The sequence below is a fragment of the Artemia franciscana genome, chromosome 19, assembly GCF_032884065.1.
Source record: "Artemia franciscana chromosome 19, ASM3288406v1, whole genome shotgun sequence".
In the NCBI taxonomy this organism is placed as follows: Eukaryota; Metazoa; Arthropoda; class Branchiopoda; order Anostraca; family Artemiidae; genus Artemia; species Artemia franciscana.
The window spans coordinates 33,505,186-33,530,698 of record NC_088881.1 but is presented as its reverse complement, the minus strand read 5'-3'; the positions used below and the strand labels follow the sequence as shown (position 1 = coordinate 33,530,698).

At 33.0% G+C, this 25,513-nt stretch overlaps 1 protein-coding gene and 1 long non-coding RNA gene across 3 annotated transcripts in view; one reads left to right on the top strand and one right to left on the bottom strand.

Moving 5' to 3' along the window:
• The window catches only part of LOC136039591 (uncharacterized), a 245,047-nt gene extending 237,787 nt beyond the window's left edge, over nt 1–7,260 (top strand). Inside the window, exon 2 of the long non-coding RNA XR_010620485.1 lies at nt 6,897–7,260. This is a non-coding gene — a long non-coding RNA (uncharacterized LOC136039591). The remainder of the gene's footprint in view (nt 1–6,896) is intronic.
• Nucleotides 7,261–8,790: 1,530 nt separating this feature from the next.
• LOC136039589 (chitotriosidase-1-like) overlaps nt 8,791–25,513 on the bottom strand; it is a 48,328-nt gene continuing 31,605 nt past the window's right edge. For both annotated transcript variants that reach the window (XM_065723449.1, XM_065723450.1), the window contains exons 4-6: nt 24,427–24,642; nt 12,105–12,312; nt 8,791–9,317 (exon numbers count right to left, since the gene is read on the bottom strand). In XM_065723449.1, coding sequence (XP_065579521.1) covers nt 9,186–9,317; nt 12,105–12,312; nt 24,427–24,642 — 556 coding nt within the window. In that variant the 3' untranslated portion in view covers nt 8,791–9,185. The remainder of the gene's footprint in view (nt 9,318–12,104; nt 12,313–24,426; nt 24,643–25,513) is intronic.

Here is a 25,513-nt window from a genome sequence, read left to right as displayed (position 1 = left end):
TACGTAAGTTAATTCTTAAGTTACGTATATTTTTTACTAAAAAAAAACGTTCGTTGAAAATTAAAAGTTCTAGTTGCCTTTTTAAGTAACCAAAAAATTGGAGGGTAACTACGCCTCCGTGTGTATGTGTATGCGTTATTGTTTTTTATATATAAGATGGGCTAGGTGGATAATTATGAGATGTTATGTTTATATATTTATTTATAAGATATAAATCATAATATTAACTTGAAGCACAAGTCCTTAGGACTTTCTTTTTGCTGCAATAATTTATTAGTGTGGTCATTTTTACTTATGTTAATATTGTGGATAAAAATAATATCTACCTTCCTACCTTTCAGTTGAAAAAACTTGACTATTATTTAATTGCTAATCGTTTATTAAGTAAGGTCGTGAAATCCGGCTCCCCCACCATGGAAAATTCCCTTCCCCCACGAAAAGTTTCTCCATGAAAAGATTCTCCCACGTAACTTAAATTAGGGATATTTGCGGAACTAATTTTTATAAGACAATAGTAACGAAACGGCCAAAAAGGTCGAAATTATTTCTATGAAAATGAGAGTCGCAATTTGAGCAATTCTCAAATGACTGAAATGAATGAAATAAAAGACATTTAAACGACAAACATAATAATTTATTTTCGTTTTAAGTTTTAATATTATTCCGTACTCTCAGTTGGAAAAAACTTGTTTTTTTTATATTTAAAAACAACTAAAAGCCGAAGACAAGCATTATCTGCGTTTTTTATCACATAAAAATCATAGTTATGAAGCTACTTAAGTAAAATTAAATGCTAAGATTGACTGGAAAATAACACAAACAAATTATTGCTTATATCAACAATCATTTTACAAAATTCAGACTTCAGCGCAAAGAGCGAGGTATTATGGAGGGAGAAAAGTTTCTCATATATGTCATATAAGGCGTTCACCTCCTGTTATTACCTTGCTCTTTACGCTAAAGTTCAAATATAGTTCTAATTGTTTAAGAATGACTCATGAATCAAAAAGACTGTTTAATTAGAATAAATAGCTCTTTTGAAATTATTAAAAATACCTTATTGTAGACAGGGGGTATTGACGAGGGGATGAACCCCCTCATATATCTAATACTTTCTGTTCGCATTGAGTTTTAATTGTACTCCTTACTTCCAGTTGATTTTTTTTCTAAATTTAATTTCTGATTGTTTTTTAAATAATAGGCCACTGGGATATCCAATGCCTCCTTCACAGAAATTATCTTCCCCAATGACATATGTTTCCATGTAAAGATCTTCTTACGTAGCCAAATATCAAGCCCCCCCCCCCCCCGCCAGAAAAAATCCCTCTGAAAACATCTGTATACTTGCCAATAACCAGTGCTATATGAAAACAGCGGGCATAGTTCATAACCTTCAGCCCTTCCCCCGGGGACTGTGGGGGATTACGTTGTCATGAAAGACACAGCTATAATATATTTCGACTATGCTGAACAAAATGGCTATCTGACAATTTTTAGCTGGTGACTTTGGGAAAAAATGAGCATGGGAAGGGGCCTAGTGGCCCTCCAAAGTTTGTCACTTAAATAGGGCACTAGAGCTTTTAATTTACGTTTGAATGAAGCCTCTTGCAGAATTCTAGGACCACTGGGTCGATACAATCAACCCTGAAAAAAACACGCATTCGTGATCTTTCTTCTGGCAAGAAACACAAAATCACAAATTTGTGTCGAGCTTCAGAGCTCGACAGTGCGGTTCTCTGATATGCTGAATGTGATGATGTGATTTTCGTTAAGATTCTATGACTTTTAGTAGGTGTTTCACCCTTTTTTGAAAATAAGGTACATTTTCTCACACTTTTAACTTTTGGTGGGTTGGACTAAACAAGATAAAACTCATGTATTTAAAATCAGCATAAAGATGCAATTCTTTTAATGCATTTATTGGTATCAAAATTCCGTTTTTTTAGAGTTTTAGTTACTATTGAGCCGGGTTGCTCCTTTACAACGAACTGTTTGACAGAATAAAAAGACAAATACAGAACGACACAAAAAAGGCATATTTAAAAAAAATATATGAAATTCATCGACTCTTTATCTCAGCAAAAACAACCATGAACGAAATACCGACCACTTTTGTAGAAAATAGTCAAATTATTTGAAAATCACCAAAAATATAAGAATCCAAACGAACAGAAATTAAATAAACAATTATAGTAAACAAACATGCAATATGTACTAATACAAAAGAGTAAATAATCTTAAAACATGTGAAACATAAAATTGAATATACAAATCATGATTGAAACGAACAGAAATCTTTAGATACGAAAGCTTGGGTTTTGCCTCCTTCTCTTGCTGCAAAAGTCTAAAACTGCGCCATTGGCGCTTTACTGACATTTATATTTGTCTTGAACAGTCTTGAAAAATGCAAATAAAATTAAAGTGAATGTTTGAATTGTAATGCTATTAATTGTCGAAAGATCATTAGTTCAAATTGGTTGTTCTTTGGAGATTTTCTTATGTCTATTCTTATATTTTTTCATTTTCATTTAATTTGACTATTTTCTACACAACTAGTCATAAATAGTCATTGACCATTTTCTGCTTGGCTTTTCATTCATGGTTGTTTTTGATGAGATAAATAGTCGATGACTTCCATACTTTTTTAATTTATAAAAAAAAGTCTTTTTTGTGTCTTTTTGTACGTGTCTTTTTGATTCTATCAAACAGTTCGTTGTGAAGGAGCGACCCGGATCAATAGGAATTTGAAATCAATAAATACATCAAAAGAATTGCATTTTTATGCTGATTTTAAATATCTAAGTTTTATCAGCTTTAGTTCTACCCATCAAAAGTTACGAGCGTGAGAAAATTTGCCTTATTTTCGAAAAAGGGGGAAACAGCACTAAAAGTCATAGAATCTTAATGAAAATCTCACCATCACTTTCAGCGTACCAGAGAATTCTACTGTAGAGGTTTCAAGCTCCTATCTGTACAATTTTGGAATTTTGTATTTTTTGCCAGAAGCAACATCGCGGATGTGTGTTTTTTTTTTTCAGGGTTTGATCGTATCGATCCTGTGGTCTTAGAAATCTGCGAGAGGCCTCATTCAAACGGAAATTAAAAACTCTAGTGCCCTATTTAAGTGACCAAAAAATTAGAAGTTAACTAGGCCCCCTCCCATGCTCACTTTTTCCCAAAGTCACCAGATCAAAGTTTTCAGAAAGCCTTTTTGTTCAGCATAGTCGAAATATTTAATATCTATGTCTTTGATGACGACTTAATCCCCAAGTCTCCGGGAGAAGGGCTGCATGTTGACAACTATGCCCATTTTTTACATAGAGTACTGTTTATTGGCAAGTATACAGGCATTTTTAGGGGGGATTTTTCCTGGTTGGACGGGTCGGTGGATTGGGATACGTGAGAGGATCATCCCATCCAATAATTTTTCATTTGGGAATATACTTTATATGAAGGAGGCGCTGGATACCCCAGTATTATTTAAAAAACGATCAGAAATTAAATTTAGAAAAAACAGTTTTTTAAACTGAAAGAAAGGAGTAACATTAAAACTTAATACAAATAGAAATTTTTACGTATATGAGGGGGTTCGTACCCTCTTCGATACCTTGCTGTTTACGCTTAAGTATTTTTAATAATTTCCAAAGAGCTATTTATTCTAATTAAACGGTCTTTGTAATTCAGGTGTCATTCTTAAAGAATTGGAACAAAATTCGGACTTTAGCGTAAAGCGTGATGCATTGACGAGGGGGTGAACCCCTCATATTATATATTTGAGTAAGTTTGCCCCCTCGTCAATACCTCGCTCTTTCCGCTAAAATCCGAATTTTGTAAAATGATTGCAAATATAGGCAATAATTTGTTCCTGTTATTTTCCGGTCAATCTTAGCATTTAATTTTACCTTAAGCAGCTTTATAACTTTGATTTTTATGTGATAAAAATCAAAGATATTGTATGTCTTCGGCTTGTAGTTGTTATTAAATAAAAGAAAAACAAGTTTTTTCCAACTGAAACTACGGAATAATATTAAACTTAAAACGAACATAAATTATTAGGTTTACCTTTTAAAGGTTGTTTCTTTCATTCATTTCCATCATTTCAGAATTGCTTAACTTGCGACTCTTATTTTCATAAAAATTTAAAAAAATAAGTTTTTTTAACTGCAAGGAAGAAGCGAAATTAAAACTTGTTACGAACAGAAATTATTCCGTATATGAAAGGGGTTGTCCCCTCCTTAAAGCCTGGCTCTTTAAGCTAAAGTTTGGCTCTTTCTCAAAACTCTACCTTTTAAAACAATAAAAAATATTAGCGTAAAGAGTAGGGATTTGAGGAGGGGACAACCCCTTTCATATACGGAATAATTTATGTTTGTTTTAAGTTTTAATGTCGCTCGTTACTTCCAGTATAAAAAATATGTTGTTTTTTTTTAAATTTAATTTCTGAACGTTTTTAAATTAATGAATGTTTTGATTTTGCCTCACCGCACATGAATAATTAAAACGATATTTGTATATTTCGGCTAAATGGCTTTCTCATAGTTTTGATCGGATGATTTTGATTTAAAAGAAAGGGGGAGGAGGAGACCTAGTGCCCTCCAATTTTTGCTTACTTAAAAAGGCAACTAGAACTTTCTATTTTTTTTACAAACGTTTTTACTAGTAATAAACATACTTAACTTACGTAACGAACTTCTATATTTGTATATTTTTATTACATATATGATAGGGATCGCCCCCTTGTCAATTCCTCGCTCTTTACACTGATGCTTGAATTTTGTCCTAATTCTTTAAGAATGACCCCTGAATCACGAAGACCGGAGAATAAATAGTTGAAACTACTAAAAATACTTTAGGGTGAAGAGCGAGGTATTGTGAAGGAGATGAACCTCCTTATTTATGTAATAATTTCTGTTCTGTTTAGGTTTTAATGCTGCTCGTTACTTCCAGCGGAAATTTTTTTTATTTATTTTCTCATTGTTCTTTTAAATAAGGCTAGAAAATCCTTCAGCATTTTCTTGGAATTCTCTTCCCTCATGATAAATTCCTCCATGGAAAGATCCTTCCCTGTAACCCCCTCCCCTGACTTTCCTCAGCCCCCTCATTACGAAAAAGTCCCCCTGAAAACGTCTGTACATTTCCCAATAACCCTTACTATATGTAAACAATGGTCAAAGTTTGTAATTTATACCCCCTCCTTCAGGGACTGTGGGGATTAAGTCGACCCTAAAGACATAATTATTAGGTTTTTCGAATAAGTTGAATAAAACAACTATCTCATAATTTGTATCCGGTGACTTTGGGGAAAAAATGAGCGTGAGAGGGGGCCTAGGTGCCCTCCAGTTTTCTTTGTCTCTTAAAAAGGACACTAGAACTTTTAAATTCCGTTATAATGAGCCCTCTCACGACATTGTGGGACCACTGGGTCGATACGATCACCCCTGGGGGAAAAAACAAATAAAGGCGCATCCGTGATCTATCTTCTGGCAAACAATACAAAACGCCTTCACCATAAATTTGGAATTCATTAAAATTTGGAAAGAGAGAAATATTTAGTTTTCTTCTAAAATGTTTTGGAATATCATTTTGTACTTTTTCTTGTCCGCCGGATTGCCGAACAATTAGGCAGGAAAGACCTTACGGCCTCAAATTCTAGCAACTAAAACTTCTTAGGTAGCTTAGACTTGAACCAAAACTTTGAAAACATAATTTTATCCGCTTTCGAATTCGTGTTGCTGAAAGTCCTTAGGTAGCCTACAATTGAGCCGAAAATTTAGAAAGATATTAAAAAAAAGAAAGAATATTATCTTACTAAACTGTGTATGCGAAACGAGATTTTTAAATACGAATAGTCGTTGAATTTCAACCAGACAATGTCGCCCGGAGTTAGAAATAACGTTTTAAACGAAAGTTGTTAACTCGTAAAAGTTTACAGAAGTCGCATAAGTAGTAAGAAATAAATATGACTAAAATTGATTGGTACCACATTCCTAGTTAAACTCACGGCAATGATTGCTTCCTTTTTATTTTACACTTATAGTCTGCTTCACTTTCACAATCGTCATGGCTCTGCTTTTCCTCAACTATGCTCGTGCAGTTCTCGCTTCCAGTTGGGTGTGCATCGCAGCCTAGACCCTTAATACGACTATCTTGTTGTTTGAAAAATCGAATTGCATCTGCGCCTGGTGAAACTAAACAGACACTCTGGTGTGGGTCGTATACATCATTATTGGCAAGAGTTAGGATCCAACTCCTACCAATAGAAGTGTTAGCTGCAGAGGGTGTGGTTGGAAGTCTTTCAGGGATGACGAAGTATATCGATATTTTGTTGACGAAAAACCGGTGTCGTAAAAAAAGGCGCGCTTCATCCTTACAAAGTCTGAGCAGCGACAGATCTTAAGCTTTCACCAATTCATTTTTTCCACATTGTATCTTGATTGAACACTGAAGCACTTCGTAAAAACACTTGAGGCATTTCACAAGCGTGAACCCGACTGGCTTACCAAAACTATGCATTCCTGATGTAGTGTCACACCCAAGGAAGCTGTGAAAGAACAGAATGTCAGATTTATCATGGCCGAGAATTTTGGTTCGCTTTTCCAATACCAGAATACCCTACTTTCGACTTGTTAGAAAAGGTGGTTGGTGTTTCTTTTTACTGATGGTTAAGTAGTACCCACAAATCTGTATCGCTACTGACAACCAAACCTTATGTCGCAGTCGCAATAGGAACAGCCCTTTTCACAATAAGAAAGTCGGCACCGATGGCTTGATAAACTTTTATTCGTTTCTCTTGAAGCAGATTTTGCACAAAATCTGGCAAAATCTGCACACAAAATCGTCTAAAGTTTGTCATTCGTTAGTTCCGACAAATTAGAATCCTTAAGATCTTTTTTTAGGCATTGCGCGTCGTCTTGGCAATGAATAAGGCCAATAGGAAAGCCGCGACAGACTACGAAAACTATCAAATTTTCAATCACAAATTTTAAAACATGCTTTCAGCTTTCCAAATGTTAAGCGGATTGTATATTCAACCTGTTCTCTTCATAAGGAAGAAAATGAATTTGTTGTAGAGGATGTGCTTGAATCCGTTGGTGACAGTTTCAAGGTCAAGGCTACATTGAAAGACTGGCCCACTAGAGGATCTGAAGAATTTTCTTTCGGACGCAAATGCGCAAGAGCTTCTGTTGAAAGTGACCTAACAAATGGATTTTTTATATGCTGCTTTGTTCGAAAAAAATTAAATCTTAAGTAAATGCTCTATTTCCACTTAAATAATTGGATTCAGTTTCTAGGTTGTGATCCATTATCAAAGTTAGTTGAGAAGACCGGAAATAACCAAGGAAGTTAGTCAGAAATAGAAATTACCTAACAAGATGCTTTTTTGTATAACTGTCGCGCCACTTGGAAATATTTGCCATATTGTCTGAACTGTAAAGTCAGGAGATTCTGTCGTTTTATAGTAATTTTCATTTTATCCTCGTTCTTAAAACTTGAAAGGTACACTTACTTTTAAAGGTACATGGTAACTGACGTCCCTTTCTTTCCGAAGGAGAAACACCTTAATTTGACACTCAAATCATGAAAAAATACATGTATTCTTTTGATAAATCGCGTAAAAAAAGAGCTTAAAAATATATTGTCATTAAGTTCTTATCAAAGGAAGGGTCATGCGTCAGCTTCTCTCAATTTTAAGACATATGATTTTTCTCTGGTCTTGTATTTAATCAATATAATTTATGTAATTAATTTATATTTAATTATATTCTTATAATTAATTAGTATAATATGTTATTCCCAATTAATATAATTTAACTGTTCTTATAATTCCCTGTTCTGTTCTTATAATATTCCATGTTCTTACAGAGCTCTTATAATTCGTCTTGTTTATCCTAAATTAATGCCCCCCTCCTCCATATATAACATAAATTCCTGAACATGAGCATGGATGCTAAAAAATAACAACTTCGTAAAAAACAGAAAAAACAAAGAAAATAATTTTAGACACCTTAAGCAAAGAAACTATTAGAAGTAAACGCAAGAAAGACTGTAATGTATTGTCTGACCATAAATGTACGTAGGCCATAAAGGCCAAAGACCATAATTTATATCCATCTTAATATGGTTCAGATTTATATGAAGTAATCTTCTTTCAAACTAGATTTGAAAGTACCTAACTATTTAAAGCACGTTTTTTTTTCTCTAGTAATCTGAAATCAGCCATAAGTGAAACATGGAATATTTCACTAATAATCATGTAGGTTGTCACTAAGAAAATCTTCATCAATGTCTCTGAAATATTGTCAACTAGTCCAAATTTTGCTTAGAGATAGAAAATCTCTCTTAAGGAATAAGATCTGCAGGCGCCTCAGTCTCTCTTAGCTTAAAAACCAAATAGAAAATAATAATAATAATAGAGTCGAAACTAAAGAAAAAAACTAATTTTTCAAATAAAAAATTTCAACTGGAGGAAAATGCTAGTCAGTAAGTTAGGTCTTCGAATAATGTGTTCTTTTTGCTCAAGCTTTCTTTTTTTTTCTATTTCAGATACGTCAAAATATGTAATGTAATTATGGAGTTTTGTTGCTTATATTTACTTGTACTGTACTGCGAAAAGCTAATTGTCTTATCAAATTTGTCGCCATGAACTAAAATTTACAAATAAAATCCCCCTTTTCACTGAGTTAAGTCCAAGCGTTTATGTCACTAAAAGCCAAAAATGATTATAGTGATACGAGTTCTACTCTTTGAGTTTGCAGTACAGCCCTGTAAAGTAAAACTAACTTGTAGTAATTAAACTTCAAAAAATCATCTAATCTGTAAATTTTATCCATAAAAACATCACGTTGACTTAGTATTGACACACACAGCATCATTGGAAAAAAATTGAAAACAAAAAATATCATTGTAATAGAAAAGGCATAAACTGGACCAGTTTCTTCAAGAATTTTACTCTGGTTGTGTTAATCTTTCTTTAAAAAATTGTTTACAACCACCAATATCTTTCACAGGACAGTCCTCTGTGGGTATAAATGTTTTCACCACATGTTTCAAACTGTTTTCAGCATGTCTTCAAGTGTTCGATATAAGTAAAAACTATCACAGCAAGATGATCAAAACAAATCATCTGGTCAGAGATCTAGACGAAAATATATGTTTAATTCAATAAAATTGAACTTCGTTGTTTTTTAAGTATTCAATTCATCTCGTATCGTATTTATCAAAGGAAATGTAGAATTTCCACAAATGAAATTAAAGTCATCACAGTTTAGATCGTAGACCATGACTCCTCCAAGTTCGCCGACTCTAATCCAAGCCACCTGAAAAAACAAAAAACAAATCAAGAATTGCCACTCAGATTTAGGGGGGTATGTCAATGCTTAGCATAACTACACATAAGTGTGTTGTGACACTAAAAGCTATATATTGAACCAAAAAAAACATGCATTAAAGCTACTTATATTTAGAACACGAGGTTTAGACGAAAAACATATTGTCACAAATAAAATTGAATTCTTTCAGGCAACATATAAAATTGACTCTGGAAAACTGATGAATAGATATGAAAAGATTAAAATAATCGGAGAAAAATGTTCTAGTAACGAAACGGCCACACCTTTCAGGCATGCGAAAAACATCTCAAAAAATTCTTTAAAAAAAGGGTCTTCATCTTTTAGTTCTAATGTTTGTTTTGAGGTTTGGTTTTTTGTTAGGTTGCCCTTCGGACTTTTATTTTTATTCTGCACTGAGGATGGTAGAACAGAGGTCTCGATCGAAATATTTGCTCTTCTATGTTTCTATAGTTCACTTCCATATTTCGAAATTCTCTTTTATATTTCACTGCCTGTTACTATCCTCGTTTTCTCTTCTTTATAATTTTTTTTTCACTTCAACATATTTATTAATATTTAGTAATATAATAATTATTTACTTCTATCCATCAGGACATTTTCCTTTCACTAGTTCTCAACTTTAGATATCTCACGCACACAATTATCCTTCCAAAGGCTCTTGTCTGTCACAGTTCTCCCTATACTCCCCGTATAGGGAGCATATTCTCCCAATTTATAGATATGGCTACTCGTCTCTTACTTTATTAAATATTTTTCCTGCGTCTTGTTGGGTTTTTTTAAATTTGTTTCCATGGTATTCCAATATATAATAAATGAGATAGCCCATAATTTTATAATAACATAAATATATTAAAATAATAAAAAAATATTATAGTATAAATGTAATAATTATATTAAATTAACATTATTATTAGCTTTCAGAATGCTTACCGTAATCTTCCCGTAACTGATGTTGAAACGGTCTTTTCTATTTTTGGACTTGTTAAATATTTGTTAATATTTAAAGAGTTTTATTATCCGTTAATAATAACATATTCGTTATAATAGTTATATATATTCGTTAGAACAATAATAGGCGCTTTTATGATATACACTCTACCTAATGTTCTTCTAATATGTTCCTCTGACGCTCTCGATCCTAATGAAATATACTAAAGTAAGATAAAAATATAATGCCTTAGAAACAAATTTGTGGTATATTTTAGCATATTAGGGGGGGGGGGGGGGTAAATCATAGTGTGTCTGCATGCCTAATGTGTTAGGTACAATTCTTCTTCATATTATGTAGTAAGAATTATTTTCTAACTTCACACTGTCCAAATACTTTACCCAAACCCCCACGCCCTAATGTTCAAATATATAGCCCGAATTGTACATTTTCCACTTATTCTGTCATTATTTTTTGTCTTATCTCTGTCTATAACATATTTCATATCATATAGCATGAAATATAACATATTTGAAGACTTTCTTGCATTCTAATTTAGGATTTCAAACAGTATAAGCATAAATACAACTTAGGTACATTCAGGTTTTAACATAAGGGGGGACTTGACGTTTTCAGAGTTGAGGTGGGGAAGTTTTTTTTGATTTTTTAGAAAATAAATCAATTAAAATGTAATAAATGCAAATTAAATTTAAATAATTAATTTCCGCACGGCGACTTTATGCGGCTGTAGGGCTGTTTTTTGCCAAATAAATCTAATTTCAATAATAATCAAATAATAAATATAATATTTGGGCAGTAAACAGCTTTTCAAAAGCATCTGAGGACTATAATCTTACTTTTCATTAAAATTTTTCAGGACGTCCAGGTTCATTCTGCTCTGCTCAATTGTTTAAGTACTTTGACGAAAATATCAGAAAGTACTTTGATCAATGATCTATCGAACAGACAAACTTTAAATTAGGCACTTGTGACTGGGATTAATAAGATATTAGCTCTTTGACAAAATCAAAAACGGGAATCTGCCAGATGTAAAGATCGGAGAATTAATAAGATCCTAAGAAAAAATAAATCCTAATAGAAAGATCCTACGGACAAAATAACATCCCAATAAAAAAAAATGAGCCTAATGTGAAGTTTTCCTTTTCGATAAGCGTAAAATCAAAGAGATCTCGAGATCTATAAGACGCATAATCTATAATTAGGATCTTAGTTTCTACTCAGATCCTGATAGAAGAAAAACAAGCTTAATCTAAGGCTACCATTTTGGATAAAAAAAGATCCTAATATATTCTAAGATCTATATTGTATAACTGAGCCTTAATTTCTACAATATCCTAATAGAATAAATGAGCCTAATGTGAGGTTCCTATTTTGGATAAAAATAAGATCTCGTAGATCCTAAGATTTTTAATTAGGTCCTATTATACATAAACTATAATTACGATCTTAATTTCTATAAGTTCCAAATAGAACAAACGAACCTAATTTAAGATTCCTATTTTGTCTAAAAATAAGATCCTAAGATCCATAATTAGATCATAAGATCTATAATTAGCGTCTTAAATTCAAAGAGATCCCAATATAAAAAATGAGCCCATTGTGAAGTTCCCATTTTGGATAAAAATAAGATCCTTAGATCCGTAATTATTAAATCCTAAGATTTATAATCTATAATTACCCAACTAATTTCTATAAGATCCTATAAGAAAAAGAACGAACCTCATTAGCATCTTAAATTCGATAAGACTCTGACAGAAAAATAAGCCTAAAACGAGGCCCTCATTTTAGAAAAAAAAAGAAAAGACCTTTTCTCTGAGGCTTTCTTCATCTTCATAAGATATCCACTGATTGTCTCTATATGAATAGGGTACACGTGCATCTGGCTCCCATACTCGGGTTCCATTGTTCTGAAGAAAGGTACAAACAATTGGGTATGGGACCTGCCCACCCGACCAAAGTTTGCCGTATCCTACGGCAGGGGCATCGACATCTGTCCAGCTAGCAGAAGCCAGTCTAAAATACAAGCTAATATCAATCCAATAATAAGGCATATTTTTAGTCAACGCTGTTCTTTGTATTAGTAAAAGTACTTTTTACCATGCCCTAATTGTGGTGCCTTTGAGACAGCACATAACATTCGGAGGGTGCAATAGGTTTGGGAAGTCTAAGAAATTTCCAAATATTTTTTAAATTCGTCTCTGAATAAATTTTTACAAGTAATTAAATATAATTTTACCTCGAAGCTGAAATAAATATAAGAAAATATTGTTCATAAAATGATAAAAAGTAATCAGAAGACATTTGACACCAAACAAAACTAACAGCAGTAAACAATGCAGATAAAATGAATAATATATTAGATATAATAGTAAAATAGAAAACAATATTCAAAGAAGGCAATAAATAATTACTTATTTGGCATTTTACATAATACCATAATACTTGCTAGATATTGAAAAATATGCTCCTGGCTTCCATACACTGGTTCTATTATTATAAAGAAAGGTAAAAAGAATTTAGTATGGGACCTACCCTCCTGACCAAAGTTTGCCGTATTCTATGGCAGGGACACTGATATCCATCGAGCTGGCAGAAGCAAGTCTAAAATACCAGCTAATATCAATTCAATAACAAGACATGCTTTTAGTCAACAAGAGTAAAATACATTTTATTATACCCTAAATGTGCAGTGTAAAAAATAAGTGTACCATCTTCAACCAAAAATATTTGAATTCAAGTTAGGAATTTAGTGGAAAACTCTTGTTTTGAAGGTTACTTTGAAAAATCACTCTTGCCACTTCAAATAAATTAACATGGTTAAGGTCATACATGGTCTTACCTTGTCTTTTTATCTCTTAGACGGATAAGATAATAATTGTTTATAAAAGGCTATCACAAGCTCTCAGGACCACATTGAATCGGTACGGGACCCGATTAGATTTTTTTTTGTAGAGCGCACTCTATATATACTAAAGATATAAATAAAACATACCTAAATAGAAGCTTACGTAAAGTAGTTCAAGTGTGTAGTACAAGTTCTCCCTAATATAGCAGTATCCTTATTGATTCAGAGAATATGGACATTAGCTTTTACGGTTATCAGTTTTATATATTACAGTGTATATTATGTTACAATAAGTACATTAATAAATCTCATCCAGTACTGCAAACTTAAATTAAATATATTTTTAATTATTGGAATAACTCATAATTTATCCCTCATTGTCAAAAACAATTTGATTTAAATTTCAAAATCTCTTTTTGTTCAGTTTGATGTTACCACGGGGCCCTTTCAAATGCGGGCCCGGTTGGACCCAATCGTTTGAGTTGGCCTTACAAGGTCTAATAGTACTGAATTCGCTTTATATGTCAAAGTGAAAGCAAACAAAATATGAAACACAACTGTGATTAGATGGCGTACAATGCACTAAGATAGCGTTGCAACGCTACAGAAGCTGATGCGCGCCACTCCCAATTCTAGCTTTTTTATCCATTTTTTTTCTGGTGATTTTCTAAGAAATAGTTCAAGTAATCAAAGAATTAGCCCACCTAGCTTTATTAAGTGCAATAATTATGACAATCCGAAAATAAAAAGCAACATTACCCAAGGCTGATTCATTTTGCTTGGTCGCAGCACTATCTATCATCGTCAATATCACTTTTTTTATTGATTATGACGATCCGATACGAAAAGCAACATTACCCAAGGCTAATTCATTTTGCTTGGTCGCAGCACTATCTATCATCGTCAATATTACTTTTTTTTATTGATTATGACGATCCGATACGGAAAGCAACATTACCCAAGGCTAATTCATTTTGCTTGGTCGCAGCACTATCTATCATCGTCAATATCACTTTTTTTTATTGATTATGAAGATCCGATACGGAAAGAAACATTACCCAAGGCTAATTCATTTTGCTTGGTCGCAGCACTATCTATCGACGTCAATATCACTTTTTTTTTTATTTATTATGACGATCCGATACGAAAAGCAACATTACCCAGGGCTGATTCATTTTGCTTGGTCGCAGCACTATCTATCATCGCCAATATCACTTTTTTTATTGATTATGACGATCCGATACGGAAAGCAACATTACCCAAGGCTAATTCATTTTGCTTGGTCGCAGCACTATCTATCATCGTCAATATCACTTTTTTTTATTTATTATGACGATCCTATACGGAAAGCAACATTACCCAAGGCTAATTCATTTTGCTTGGTCGCAGCACTATCTATCATCGTCAATATCACTTTTTTTTTTATTGATTATGACGATCCGATACGAAAAGCAACATTACCCAAGGCTGATTCATTTTGCTTGGTCGCAGCACTATCTATCATCGTCAATATCACTTTTTTTTCTATTAGACGTAGGGGTATTAGTTCTACAGGGTTGAGAAGCTGATAGGGAGGGTAAGGAAAGATAGATTGGAAAGTGATCTGACAGGTCAGAAAATATTATTTTGGAGGACAGGTGGTTTCCCAGGGAAGTGGATACAAAAATGTTATCAATTAAAGTAGCAGTAGACCTCATAGGATCAACTCTAGTAGGAAAAAGGATTGTGGGAAGAAGACCACTTGAGGTAAATGTTTCAAAGAAGGTATCACTATCATTGTTATTGCTAACATTTAATAAATTACAATTGAAGTCCCCAAAAACTATTGCCTTCTTTTGTGGTAAATTAATAAAACTAGAAAAATCATCAAACTGATTACAAAAGAAAGGTGTCGGAAATGAGGGTGGTTTATAAAATAACGAAAAAATAAAAGAATTCTCGTCTACACTTATGTCGACGATTATTGAATAAATGCATCTATTATTTATAGGTTGCGAGAACAAGAATTCACAATCGAATAGCCTGGTGAATTTTAGACTTGATCGGATGTAAAGAGAAATGCCACCAGAGGACTTGGTTAATTTTCTTTCAATATGAAAAGCTTGAAAGCCAGTGAGGGAAAATTCATTAGTATCATCAATTTCTGAAAGCCACGTCTCCGTTATTCCAATTACGTCGAAAGGGCAGTAACCATTTGTTAAAATTAAATCTTTAAAGTTAGCCCACTTATCCCGTATGCTTCTGATATTAAAGCAAATTACATTAAGTTTGGTCTCTTCCATTAGCTTAGGTTTCACATTTTTCACAAAATCAAAAGTGTCGAGATATTTACAGTTAATTTGGTTTAAAGGGCTATCGGGGCTAGCTAAGGTGTTGGTGGACAGATTATTTTGGTCATCGTAATAATTAAAACAACATTATTGCACAGTGACAAATTATTAAGAAACGTAAAATCTTGTAAAGTATTTGTACTTGTGTTTGTTTGACTGTTCATTTCTTAAGCAGTAGTTTCTGTGCTTCTGGACATTTATACGAATAACAGGGGTGGTCGGAGGAGCCACAGAGAGCACATTTCATGACATGTTGACACGGGTTTTCTTTGGAGTTCTGGTGGTCACCAGCGCATTTAGAGCATCTCGGGGAAGCTTTACAGTTATTTGCAGTATGGCCGTAGCACTGGCATTTGTAGCACTGGGTAGGCAAAAACTTGTACTCAGTTATAGGTAGACGCTCGTAACCAATAACAAGGGGATTCTCAGTGGCATAGTTTAGGTGGTCACATGACTCAAACTTTATTCGAAAAGACCTCGTACTTCCTAACTGAACAACTTTTATACAGTTATTAGCGAGATCGCATAGGTCACTTTTAGATGTTCCGTTAGGCACTCGGCGTACTATACCGAAAAAGGCAGGACTCTTCACTTTAGCATTAATGGATTGGTCTACTTTGCTTAATGCATCTGCCAAAGTATTGGCGGCACCTTTGTCCGACAGAACTACTTGCCATGCATCCCTCCTAGGCCTCAAAACAACTATGCTTGAACTGACACCCCCACAAGCTTTATCCAGGAAATCTTTTCGAGCGTCAGGATTATTCAAGTTTTTTGGTGGATTTTTCACAATAACTGAATAGGACGGTTTTGCGGGTGGGGGAGGTTTCATATCAGGAATAGTTTGCACGACTGACCTTGCTTTATGGTGCTCAGCGAAGCTTTTAAATTCCATGTAGAGTTCATTAACCTTTCGAGTTAACGTAGCTGTTGTCTCCCCTGGCACACATGGGACCTGATCTGGCTCGAAAATCAGATACTGAGGTAGGCTGATCTTTTTCTCATCACAAAGATCAAAGGCTCGAACCATATCACTTACATTATCAGTCACTTTGGGGCGCTCAGTTACCCTAGTAATAGAGGCGTCAGCCCACAAAATCTTCTTTGCTTCAATTAACATATCTCCTTTGAAAAAATCGCAAGCAATTTTTACAATATTATCAGCTGAACAACCTGCATTTCTAGCCCGTGAAATGAAATTCAACACGGGATTCAAGACAAGTCTTTCACCTGGCATCATCCGGTGAAATGATCAAATTTCATCAAAATTCGTGGGCGGGGCCACAATAGTTGTCAGTAAAAGCAATAGCAAATCAGGTAGCAATACTCACAAGATATATATTCAGAAGTTGCGTACACAATTTTAATTATCCAAAATCCAATTATTCAAAGCAAATTGTTAACAGCACGTTACACAACTTAAATAGTTGCGTACACGATTTTAATTATCCAATTATCAAAAGCAAATTGTTCACAGCACTATATAGCATTGTACACAATTTCAATAGTTGCGCAAAGAAAGCAGCATTTACATAGGAATCACCTGCGCGAAAGAAAGGGTTTGAAAATTTAACAGAGTTCCTTCTGAAATGACTCCCATTTTATTCGTGAGTGTTGAATGTTTTATTTCCCTGTAACGAATCATTTAGTTATTATGGATATGTAAAGTGTTCTCTTGTCTTGTTTTTCTTCTTTACTCTAATTATATTTTTGTATAGTTAGCTTCAATAAATTATTATTATTATTTTATAACCGTAAAATAAAGAATAACAAATTACATAGTCATCTTTATAAACATTGAGTACTTGTACATTGTGTACTACCAAGAACTTGATAGCGTGTCATATCTCTTTAAGGATGTTCAATACCTTAAACGATCACCTTGTCTCTTCCATTATAAACATTTTGAGTTTGTATGGCCAAACTATTTAGAATTGATAGGACAGCGTTGCCCTAACTTGCAGAGCTTTGAGCTGTCAGTTATTAGTTTATAGTCTTGCCACTTTTACAGTGTTATCACTTTTTTTAGTCTTGCCCCTCTCAGTTTTGCCACTTTTATAGTCTTGCCATTTTAGTTTTGTCACTTTTAGTCAATCCCCTTTTACAGTCTTGCCACTTTTATAGTCTTGCCACTCTTAGTCTTGTAATTTTTATAGTCTTGCCACTTGTATAGTCTTGACACAAAAAGCAACAATTTTTGTCTAACTAGTAAAAAAGAAAAAAAGCGCTTCCCTCCTTAAAAATATGATATCATAGATGTATTCAAAGACAATACGAAACCAAAGAAAGATCTGAATAAATGACAAAACACTAAAAACAAACGCCTATTTCCCCAACAATTTTAGAAACCATAAAATTTCTTCCGCTATGTACCAGAGATAGAGATATTCAGTTTTAATGAAACTTGCACCATTCGAATGTGAAAATTGTGTATCCTCGATTAAACGGAGAAGAATACTTTTTTCAAAGATCAAAAATGGGCAGTATCTAAAAGTGATCTAGCATACCTGCCAAGAAAACGCCAAAAATTAGCTCAAAGGGAAAGTCATTTTAATAGCTTAGCGCCTTTGGGAGTTCTCTGTAGCGTTACCCGCTTTGATTGAAAATCTTGCCAACGGTCAGCAGACGTGGCGGCTAGCTAAAATTATTTTTAAGGTATCGAATCCTTCTAACGGTTACTCTTTACGGGATTTTGGCTTATAAATCAATTTCTCAAAGAAGCGAGGTAATTCAAAGCAACAAATAGCACATATTAATTTTGAAAACTCTAAAAGAATATACTTAGTAAAAAGTATATAGTTGAAAAGTAGAGGAAACTTTAGGGTGAAACGAAAAATCATTGAGATCTGGAGGGGAGGACATGGACAGTGACGGTTCTGACTTCTCTCGCGCATGTCTCCCAAAAATTTTCAGGCCAAATTTTAACAAAATCATTTTCAATTTGTTAATTAATTTATAATTTTATAATTCTTTTTTTTAATTATGTAATATTTTTATTTTAATTTATTTTATTAATCAATTAATAATTTCTTAATTTCCTTCAATTATTAACGGTGCTTTCTACTTTATTTTAATAAAGTTAGAATTTCAAAATTATAAAATGATTGAAGGGAATGTTTTCTAGGAGATGCAGGTGTCGCTTACCAGGGTGTAAGGAAAATGATTATAACCGTTAGGTTATTTTTTTGAAATTTTACGCCCCTAAAATTTACACGCCCAGGGCAAGTAGCCCCCCCCCAAAAAAAAGGCCTCTGGACATAGACCCAAAGGTCTCACCCCTGTGATAATACTTTTTCTGTTTATTCACAGTAAGCTTGCAAATCATACCGAACAATTAAAACTAATTTCAATGTGAGCGAATAGCGCCAGCAGATAAATTTTGATTGGTAATGTAAGATTAGACCTCCGTTGCCTGTGGAACGGGAAGTGTTGCAGCAACTGTGCCCTACGGGACACAGTTGCGGAGCAACAGTCTCCATTATGTCCTTGAGAGGACATTTTTCTTATGCGGCTTCGATTGTTATCTTGAAGCATCTTTGATATGGTTTTATTTCGAGCTCCTACTAAACTGAGTTTGGTAAAATGTTTAGCTGGTGCAGAAATAAACGAGAATAACACAATGACACAGTTGACAATTGTGAATATTTATAGGATGGATGGAATTACAATTTCAAGATAAACCAGAATTTCTTTAAATAATTGAAACTAGAAATCAAATTTAACTTTTAGAATTTGTCCTGTACAACAGAATAATATGATACAAATTAAACCACAGTTTGCACTACATGAATAATGACAACCAAGAAACTAAAAAAATCTGATAGAGATACGGAAAAAACAAAATAAAGTTTTCAGCTTAACTTCTGATGGACTAAGCTAGGGAAATATAAAACAAACAAAAATTGGCAAAAATTGGAAATTGCTCCGAGGACATGACAACACTTCTAAATAGAAAACCTACAGAAGGAATTTTATATCCGGAAAACTATTGCAAGTTCCAGTCTTATGGGATCGAGATCTGTCGAACCGCGTTAGAAAAAAAATTCTAGCTGGCCCAGAACCGAAGTTACCTCTAGAACGTCGAAACTTCGGAAATTATTTCTAAGAGAACGAAGCAACTTGGTATAAAGAACACTTCACTTCTTCTTGCATAACTTTCATAGCACTACTCGATAAAAATAAAATAGACATCAAAATCGAAAATTTAAGAAAATTTAAAAAAATCGGAACGAGATTGACTTTTCCGGAATTATTTCCGGGAAATTTGTAAGAGCTACGGAATTTCATGCTTCAGTTCTCGAAAACATCAATAAAAGTTCTATATGAATTCATAATTATTTTATCTCTAAAACGTTTACTTCCGAAACTAGGGCCGTCTTAACTTGACGCCAATTCGAAGTATTATGTTTCGAGACGCACATTTCGGGAATTATTTCCGGGAAATCTGAAAGAGACACGGAAATAACGTCTTATAGTTTTCTGCTTAACTTTTGATGGTCTAAACTAGGAAAATATAAAACAAACCAAATTCACCAAAAAATTTAAATTCCCCCGAGGGCATGACAAAACTTCCAAATAGAAAAACCCAAAGAAGGAATTTTATTTCAGAGAAACTATTGTAAGCTCCAGTTGTTAGGAGATCGAGACCTGTCGAACCGCGTTGGAAAAAAATTCTAGCTAGTCCAGAACAGAAGTTACCTCTAGAACGTCGAAACTTCGGAAATTATTTCTTAGAGAACGAAGCAACTTGGTATATAGAACACTTCCCTTCTTCTTGCATACTTTTCATAGCACTACTCGATAAAAATATAAGAAACATCAAAATCGAAAATTTGAGAAAATTCCAAAAAAAATCGGAACGAGATGGACTTTTCCGGAATTATTTCCGGGAAATCTGTAAGAGCTACGGAATTTTGTGCTCCGGTTCTCGAAGAAACAAATGAAAGTTCTACATGAGTTCAGCATAACTGTATTTCTAACAAGTTTATTTCCGAAGCTAGGGTCGTCTTAACTTGACGCCAAACATCGAACGCACAGTTTCTAAGAAAAAAACGGTTTTTTTTTTATGGAAAACTGTTAGAAATTTTAGGAACTTCTTTGGAACTTTTTTACTCTATTTCACGTTTCCCTTCCCTCTAAAAAATCTCAAATTTTTAACTCTTACCACTTCGGAGCTACAGGTCGCTGATCACGGTGAAAAAAAAAAAAAAAAAAAACTACGAAAGCAGTAGTGTTGCTCCGCAACACAATTATCAGTTATTTCTTCGAGAAGACCCTCACATTTAATATGTTGTTAATATTTATTAATATTCAATATATATGTTATTAATTAAATATATGTTATTAATTCAATAGCTGTCAAGACATCAATGATTCCTTTCTTCGCGTATAAAACCAAAAAAAAAATTATCTTTAACAAATGGAATAAACGAGCCCATGACTGGTACGTTCGATTCGCACAAAATTGATAAAGATGCCACTAATAACCTTCAAAATTTAATCTGGTAGGTCCAGAACTTGTTATCTCTACTTTAGTTCTCGGAAAATCAATATCATTTTAAAGTACCAACTCAAGCAAAGATTTTCGTCTGAGGAGTTATCTTGCAATGTGACACCGATTAACTTTTATTAGTACATTTTTATTATTGACTTTTATTAGTACATTACTACTTTAATAGTGCATTTTATAACTTTTATTAGCACATTTTTATTAGTACTTTGATTATTATTATTAAATTTTATAAAATAATAGCCTCTTAGCTTTCATTAATACAAGAAATATTTTTGCCAGTAAGATCTTTGACAGACTAAAAAGTAAAATGCACGCAAAGGAAAATGCTATTTCCAAAAGCGAATTATAATTTTCTGAAAGCTCAAGACAATAATCTTTACATGCCCTGAAATCAATAACTGTCGCAATATGATTTTATTGGAAACTCAAAAAAGCATAGTTTCCAGCAAAGCACTAGTTTTTCAGAGTTCTACAAATATAAGCAAATATAATGAGCCGCTTTGTCTGAGCAAGTTTTTCAAAAATATGTGCATAAACCGAAAAACAGTACTTTTTTTTCGTTTCAAATTCACCCTTTACTTTCTTCAAAAAAGCTTTTTTTCTAAATTAATTTTTGTATGTTCTTTAGGTTATAAAACTATCGACAATAAAATTTATATAATATTTTTTCGATTTCGGAAAATAAAATGATCCCATGTAAGTTTTCAGCCATTTTTTTTTTCGACTGCGTACCGTCTTCAAGTTTCAACAAAAGACGACAATTTTGGTCTTATTTGATACCTGAGATTTAACTTTCATCATTCATCGCAATACATATTTGAAATTTGTTTCGTGTTTTTTTAGAAAGAAAAACCACAGTAAATTTTATTCAAAAATATGGAATTTTGCAAGAGAGTATTGTTCGTATCGTATTGTTCAATAGTTTCTGACCTACCCATGCACCCTACCACGCCAAATCTATTATACTGCTTACAAATTTTTGTAGAAAAGTTTTGAGAAAAATATGTTGCCTTTTCCATGCATTTTCCGTATCTTGATTGCGTTAATCTTTTATTTCAAATAATTCAGCAAAGAAACAACGTCAACAAAATTAAGAAGCGAAGGAATAAAAGGGAAATATATAATTAAGAATATATATTTGGACATATCTAGGGGCGGGGGTAAAGTGAAGTGAAGCACTTTAAGGTATTTTTTTTTACAGATAGTTGGATATGTAAGTCTTAGGTTTTTGTTTGACTCTGTGATATTTGGAATCAGCATATAAATTTAAATGACGATGGCTATGTCTGATTTTTATATGTTTTGTTCCTTATCTTTTATTATGACAAGAACTGCCACTGATCAGCGTAACCGTGTAAGGCGTTTGATAATAAAATTGTTTACTGTTTATTGATTAATGGCAAAAGTATTTTAGGATTTTTTAAAATTATTTCCGGAATTTCACAGTATCTTATTATCTTCTTTTTGCTTTATTTATTTCCCATAATGAAGTTATTTTGTTCATTAATCCGATAAATCACAGCAAGTAATGTTTTTTCTAGGCACCGTGAATCTAGCTACTTTTCAGATTTTTCTTCCATCTTTTTTTCATTCAGAAGCTCATAAAGAGTAAAACCTCCATGCGCATCTTATCAGTAATTTACAAATCAATTTATAAGCGTGTCTGAAGCAATAATGATTTTCAAGAGTCTGACCAGGATTTTAGTTCGGGGGGAGACTACAAGAAAAGCTTTACATTGACAGAAAAGCAACAATGGCATTTCAAAAGAGCCTAAAAATCTATCTATTTCTATCTGATACAGCTGTTTTTATTATTGATTCTCACCTAATTTTTGAAAGAATAAATAACTCTTTTCGTTTTGTCTGCTCTCGTGTTCAGTAACAAAGAGATGGTCAACGTTTGACCCCCCCCCCCCCCCAAATATTTGTCCAAGTCGTAAAAACCTAACAGACATGAATATAAACAAATTTTTTATGTGTTTTGAAGCTTTTTTGTAACCTCACCCCCCAAAAAACCTCTCGTACCCACCCCCCCCCCCCCCTGACTGAGAAATTGGAGTTTCTGACGCTTGGTATTTTTTTTTTAATTTAGCCATTAATCTGAAATTCTTGTTTTAAAGTCACTAATCGCCAGTTTCTCCCCCGTCACAGATGCTTGTGCTATATAGTTGATTTGAGCTGAGTAGCTACCTTCGCGGTGATTGAAAAACGTTACAAAAGAAAACATTTTCCTGCAATTCAAAAATTGCAGAAAAATGTTTTCTTTTGTAACATGAAAGATTTCACTCATGATCGTATCAGAAAAAAAGAAATTGAAATTTGAAATGCTTGTTCTTAAGTCAATAGCCACTAGATTGTTTTCTACAGGTTAAGTTCGTACCATAGTGTTGAATAGCTTTTTTTGGATGATAGCTTTCTTATTTTAAAAAAAGTATTTATTATAGCATAAAAGAATCCATTTATTTTCGCACCAGAAACAGAACATTTCTAAAAAAAAAAACAAAAAAAAAAAAAAAAAAAAATCATCCCAAATCATTTTCGAAACGCAAAAACACCTTTGTATTATAGACACTTCATTAGTTCATAAGGAGACAAGAAAAGGTAGTAATGCTACATTTTATATCCAAACCGCACCAAAGTCACATTTTTTTATATAAAGGCTAAGTTATTTCAGGGTGGGGGTTGGGGTGTGATGTGGAGTTACCGGGTTCACCCCCCCCCCCCCCCAATTTTTGTATTACTTATAAAAAGGTACCAAAATGCTATAAGCTAATGTTGATGTATTTTTTAAGTGTTTTTTTTTTTTGTAACAATAAACCCGGGAAAAATATCTTCCCACAAAAAAAGAAAAATAAATAAAAAAAAAAATTTTTTTAAAAAAAAATCCTGGATACGCCCCTATGACTAATTATGGAAAAAAAACAAGACAGATAGTTCAACTGAGTGAGAAGCAAACCTTGGCATTAATCCCCCTAATTAGGATTGTATAAAAATGATATGTCTATCTATTATCTGTCCATGCGTCATTCCTAAGGCAGTAGAACTAAGGTAGATAGTCAGAGAGCTAAGATAGTCATAGAACTTACAGTTTTCCAAGTGTTTGGTTAAATGGCACGGGTAAACGGCGGGAGTAAGTGTGCCTCTCTTATTGGACCAATATTTGTTTGTTATCTTTTAGCAAGTCACGCCTGGCTCAGGCAGTCTCAGGCAGGTTGACCAAGAATTTAAAATGGACCTTGGACCATATGGGGTTTTTCTTGATTTTAGCGACCCTACTTTCATTTTAACTTTATATGGAATCCTGAATTACTGATAGATTTTATATATATATACCTTTGTGCATCATGGTGTTATTGAACCAATCTAAAAATAGACTTGAATGAATATTAATTTACGCTAAAAAATGAGAAAGGAAGATAATAAGAATATATAAAACATACGTGTATGTAACACCATAGGTTGGAACACCGACTACAAGCTTTTCTTTGGGAATTCCAGAACTTAGCCAATACATCACTGCTGAAAAGGTGTTTAATGTTGCTAAATAGCCACTTTCACTAGATCTTTTGAACAAGGGGGCGTTTAGACCAGTAGCTGGCAAATACCACTTGTATCCATGAAAATCATATGCCATAAGATTGACAAAGTCGACAAGCCTGGAGATGGAAACAAACAATAACTAACGTTTCTGCATTCAGAAACCAATAGTGATGCGAGAAAAATGAATTTAGCTATGATTCTTTAGAAATAAGTTCAAAAATAACTTTAAAAAGAAGGAAACTGTATACGGTATTAGTTATCTTTATTCACATAGTTAGATTTAATTCTTATCATCGAAAATAAATGATGAATTTCATTTAACATAATAAAAATTAGATTATTATAAAGGAGTTCTATGTTCAGTATATGACCGTCTTCACCTAATGTGAACAATGTTATAAAAACATACATCTTATAATGTTATTAATTTTAAAAAAAATCCACAAGACAAACTTTTCAAAGAAAAGTAAAGAGCTCTATTAAGGCTAGAATGAGCAAAAATAACGTCAAATAATCGTCCAAGGGTAAAACTACCACAAATTACTATCAATAAATAAATGAATCTCAAAACAAACAGAAATTACGATAAATAGCCAAGTCAAACTCAAAACGAGCAAAATTAACATGGGTTTAGCTGATAACCCCCATGCCTTCTCAGGACTAGAACACAATTTGTGTTTTACTGAAAAAAAAAAAAAAACAACAAGTGACTGTGGATTGTCAGTTTAATTGATATGTACCAACATTTGTTTCTTAAGGTTTAGATAATTTGTAATTTATGAAATTAAGAAAGGTGAAAACATTTCAAACGTACTTTGTTAATTATAACGTATTTTGTTAACGTTAGAAATTTAAGGAATATATATATATATATATATATATATATATATATATATATATATATATATATATATATATATATATATATATATATATATATATATATACGTACATACATATATATATATATATATATATATATATATA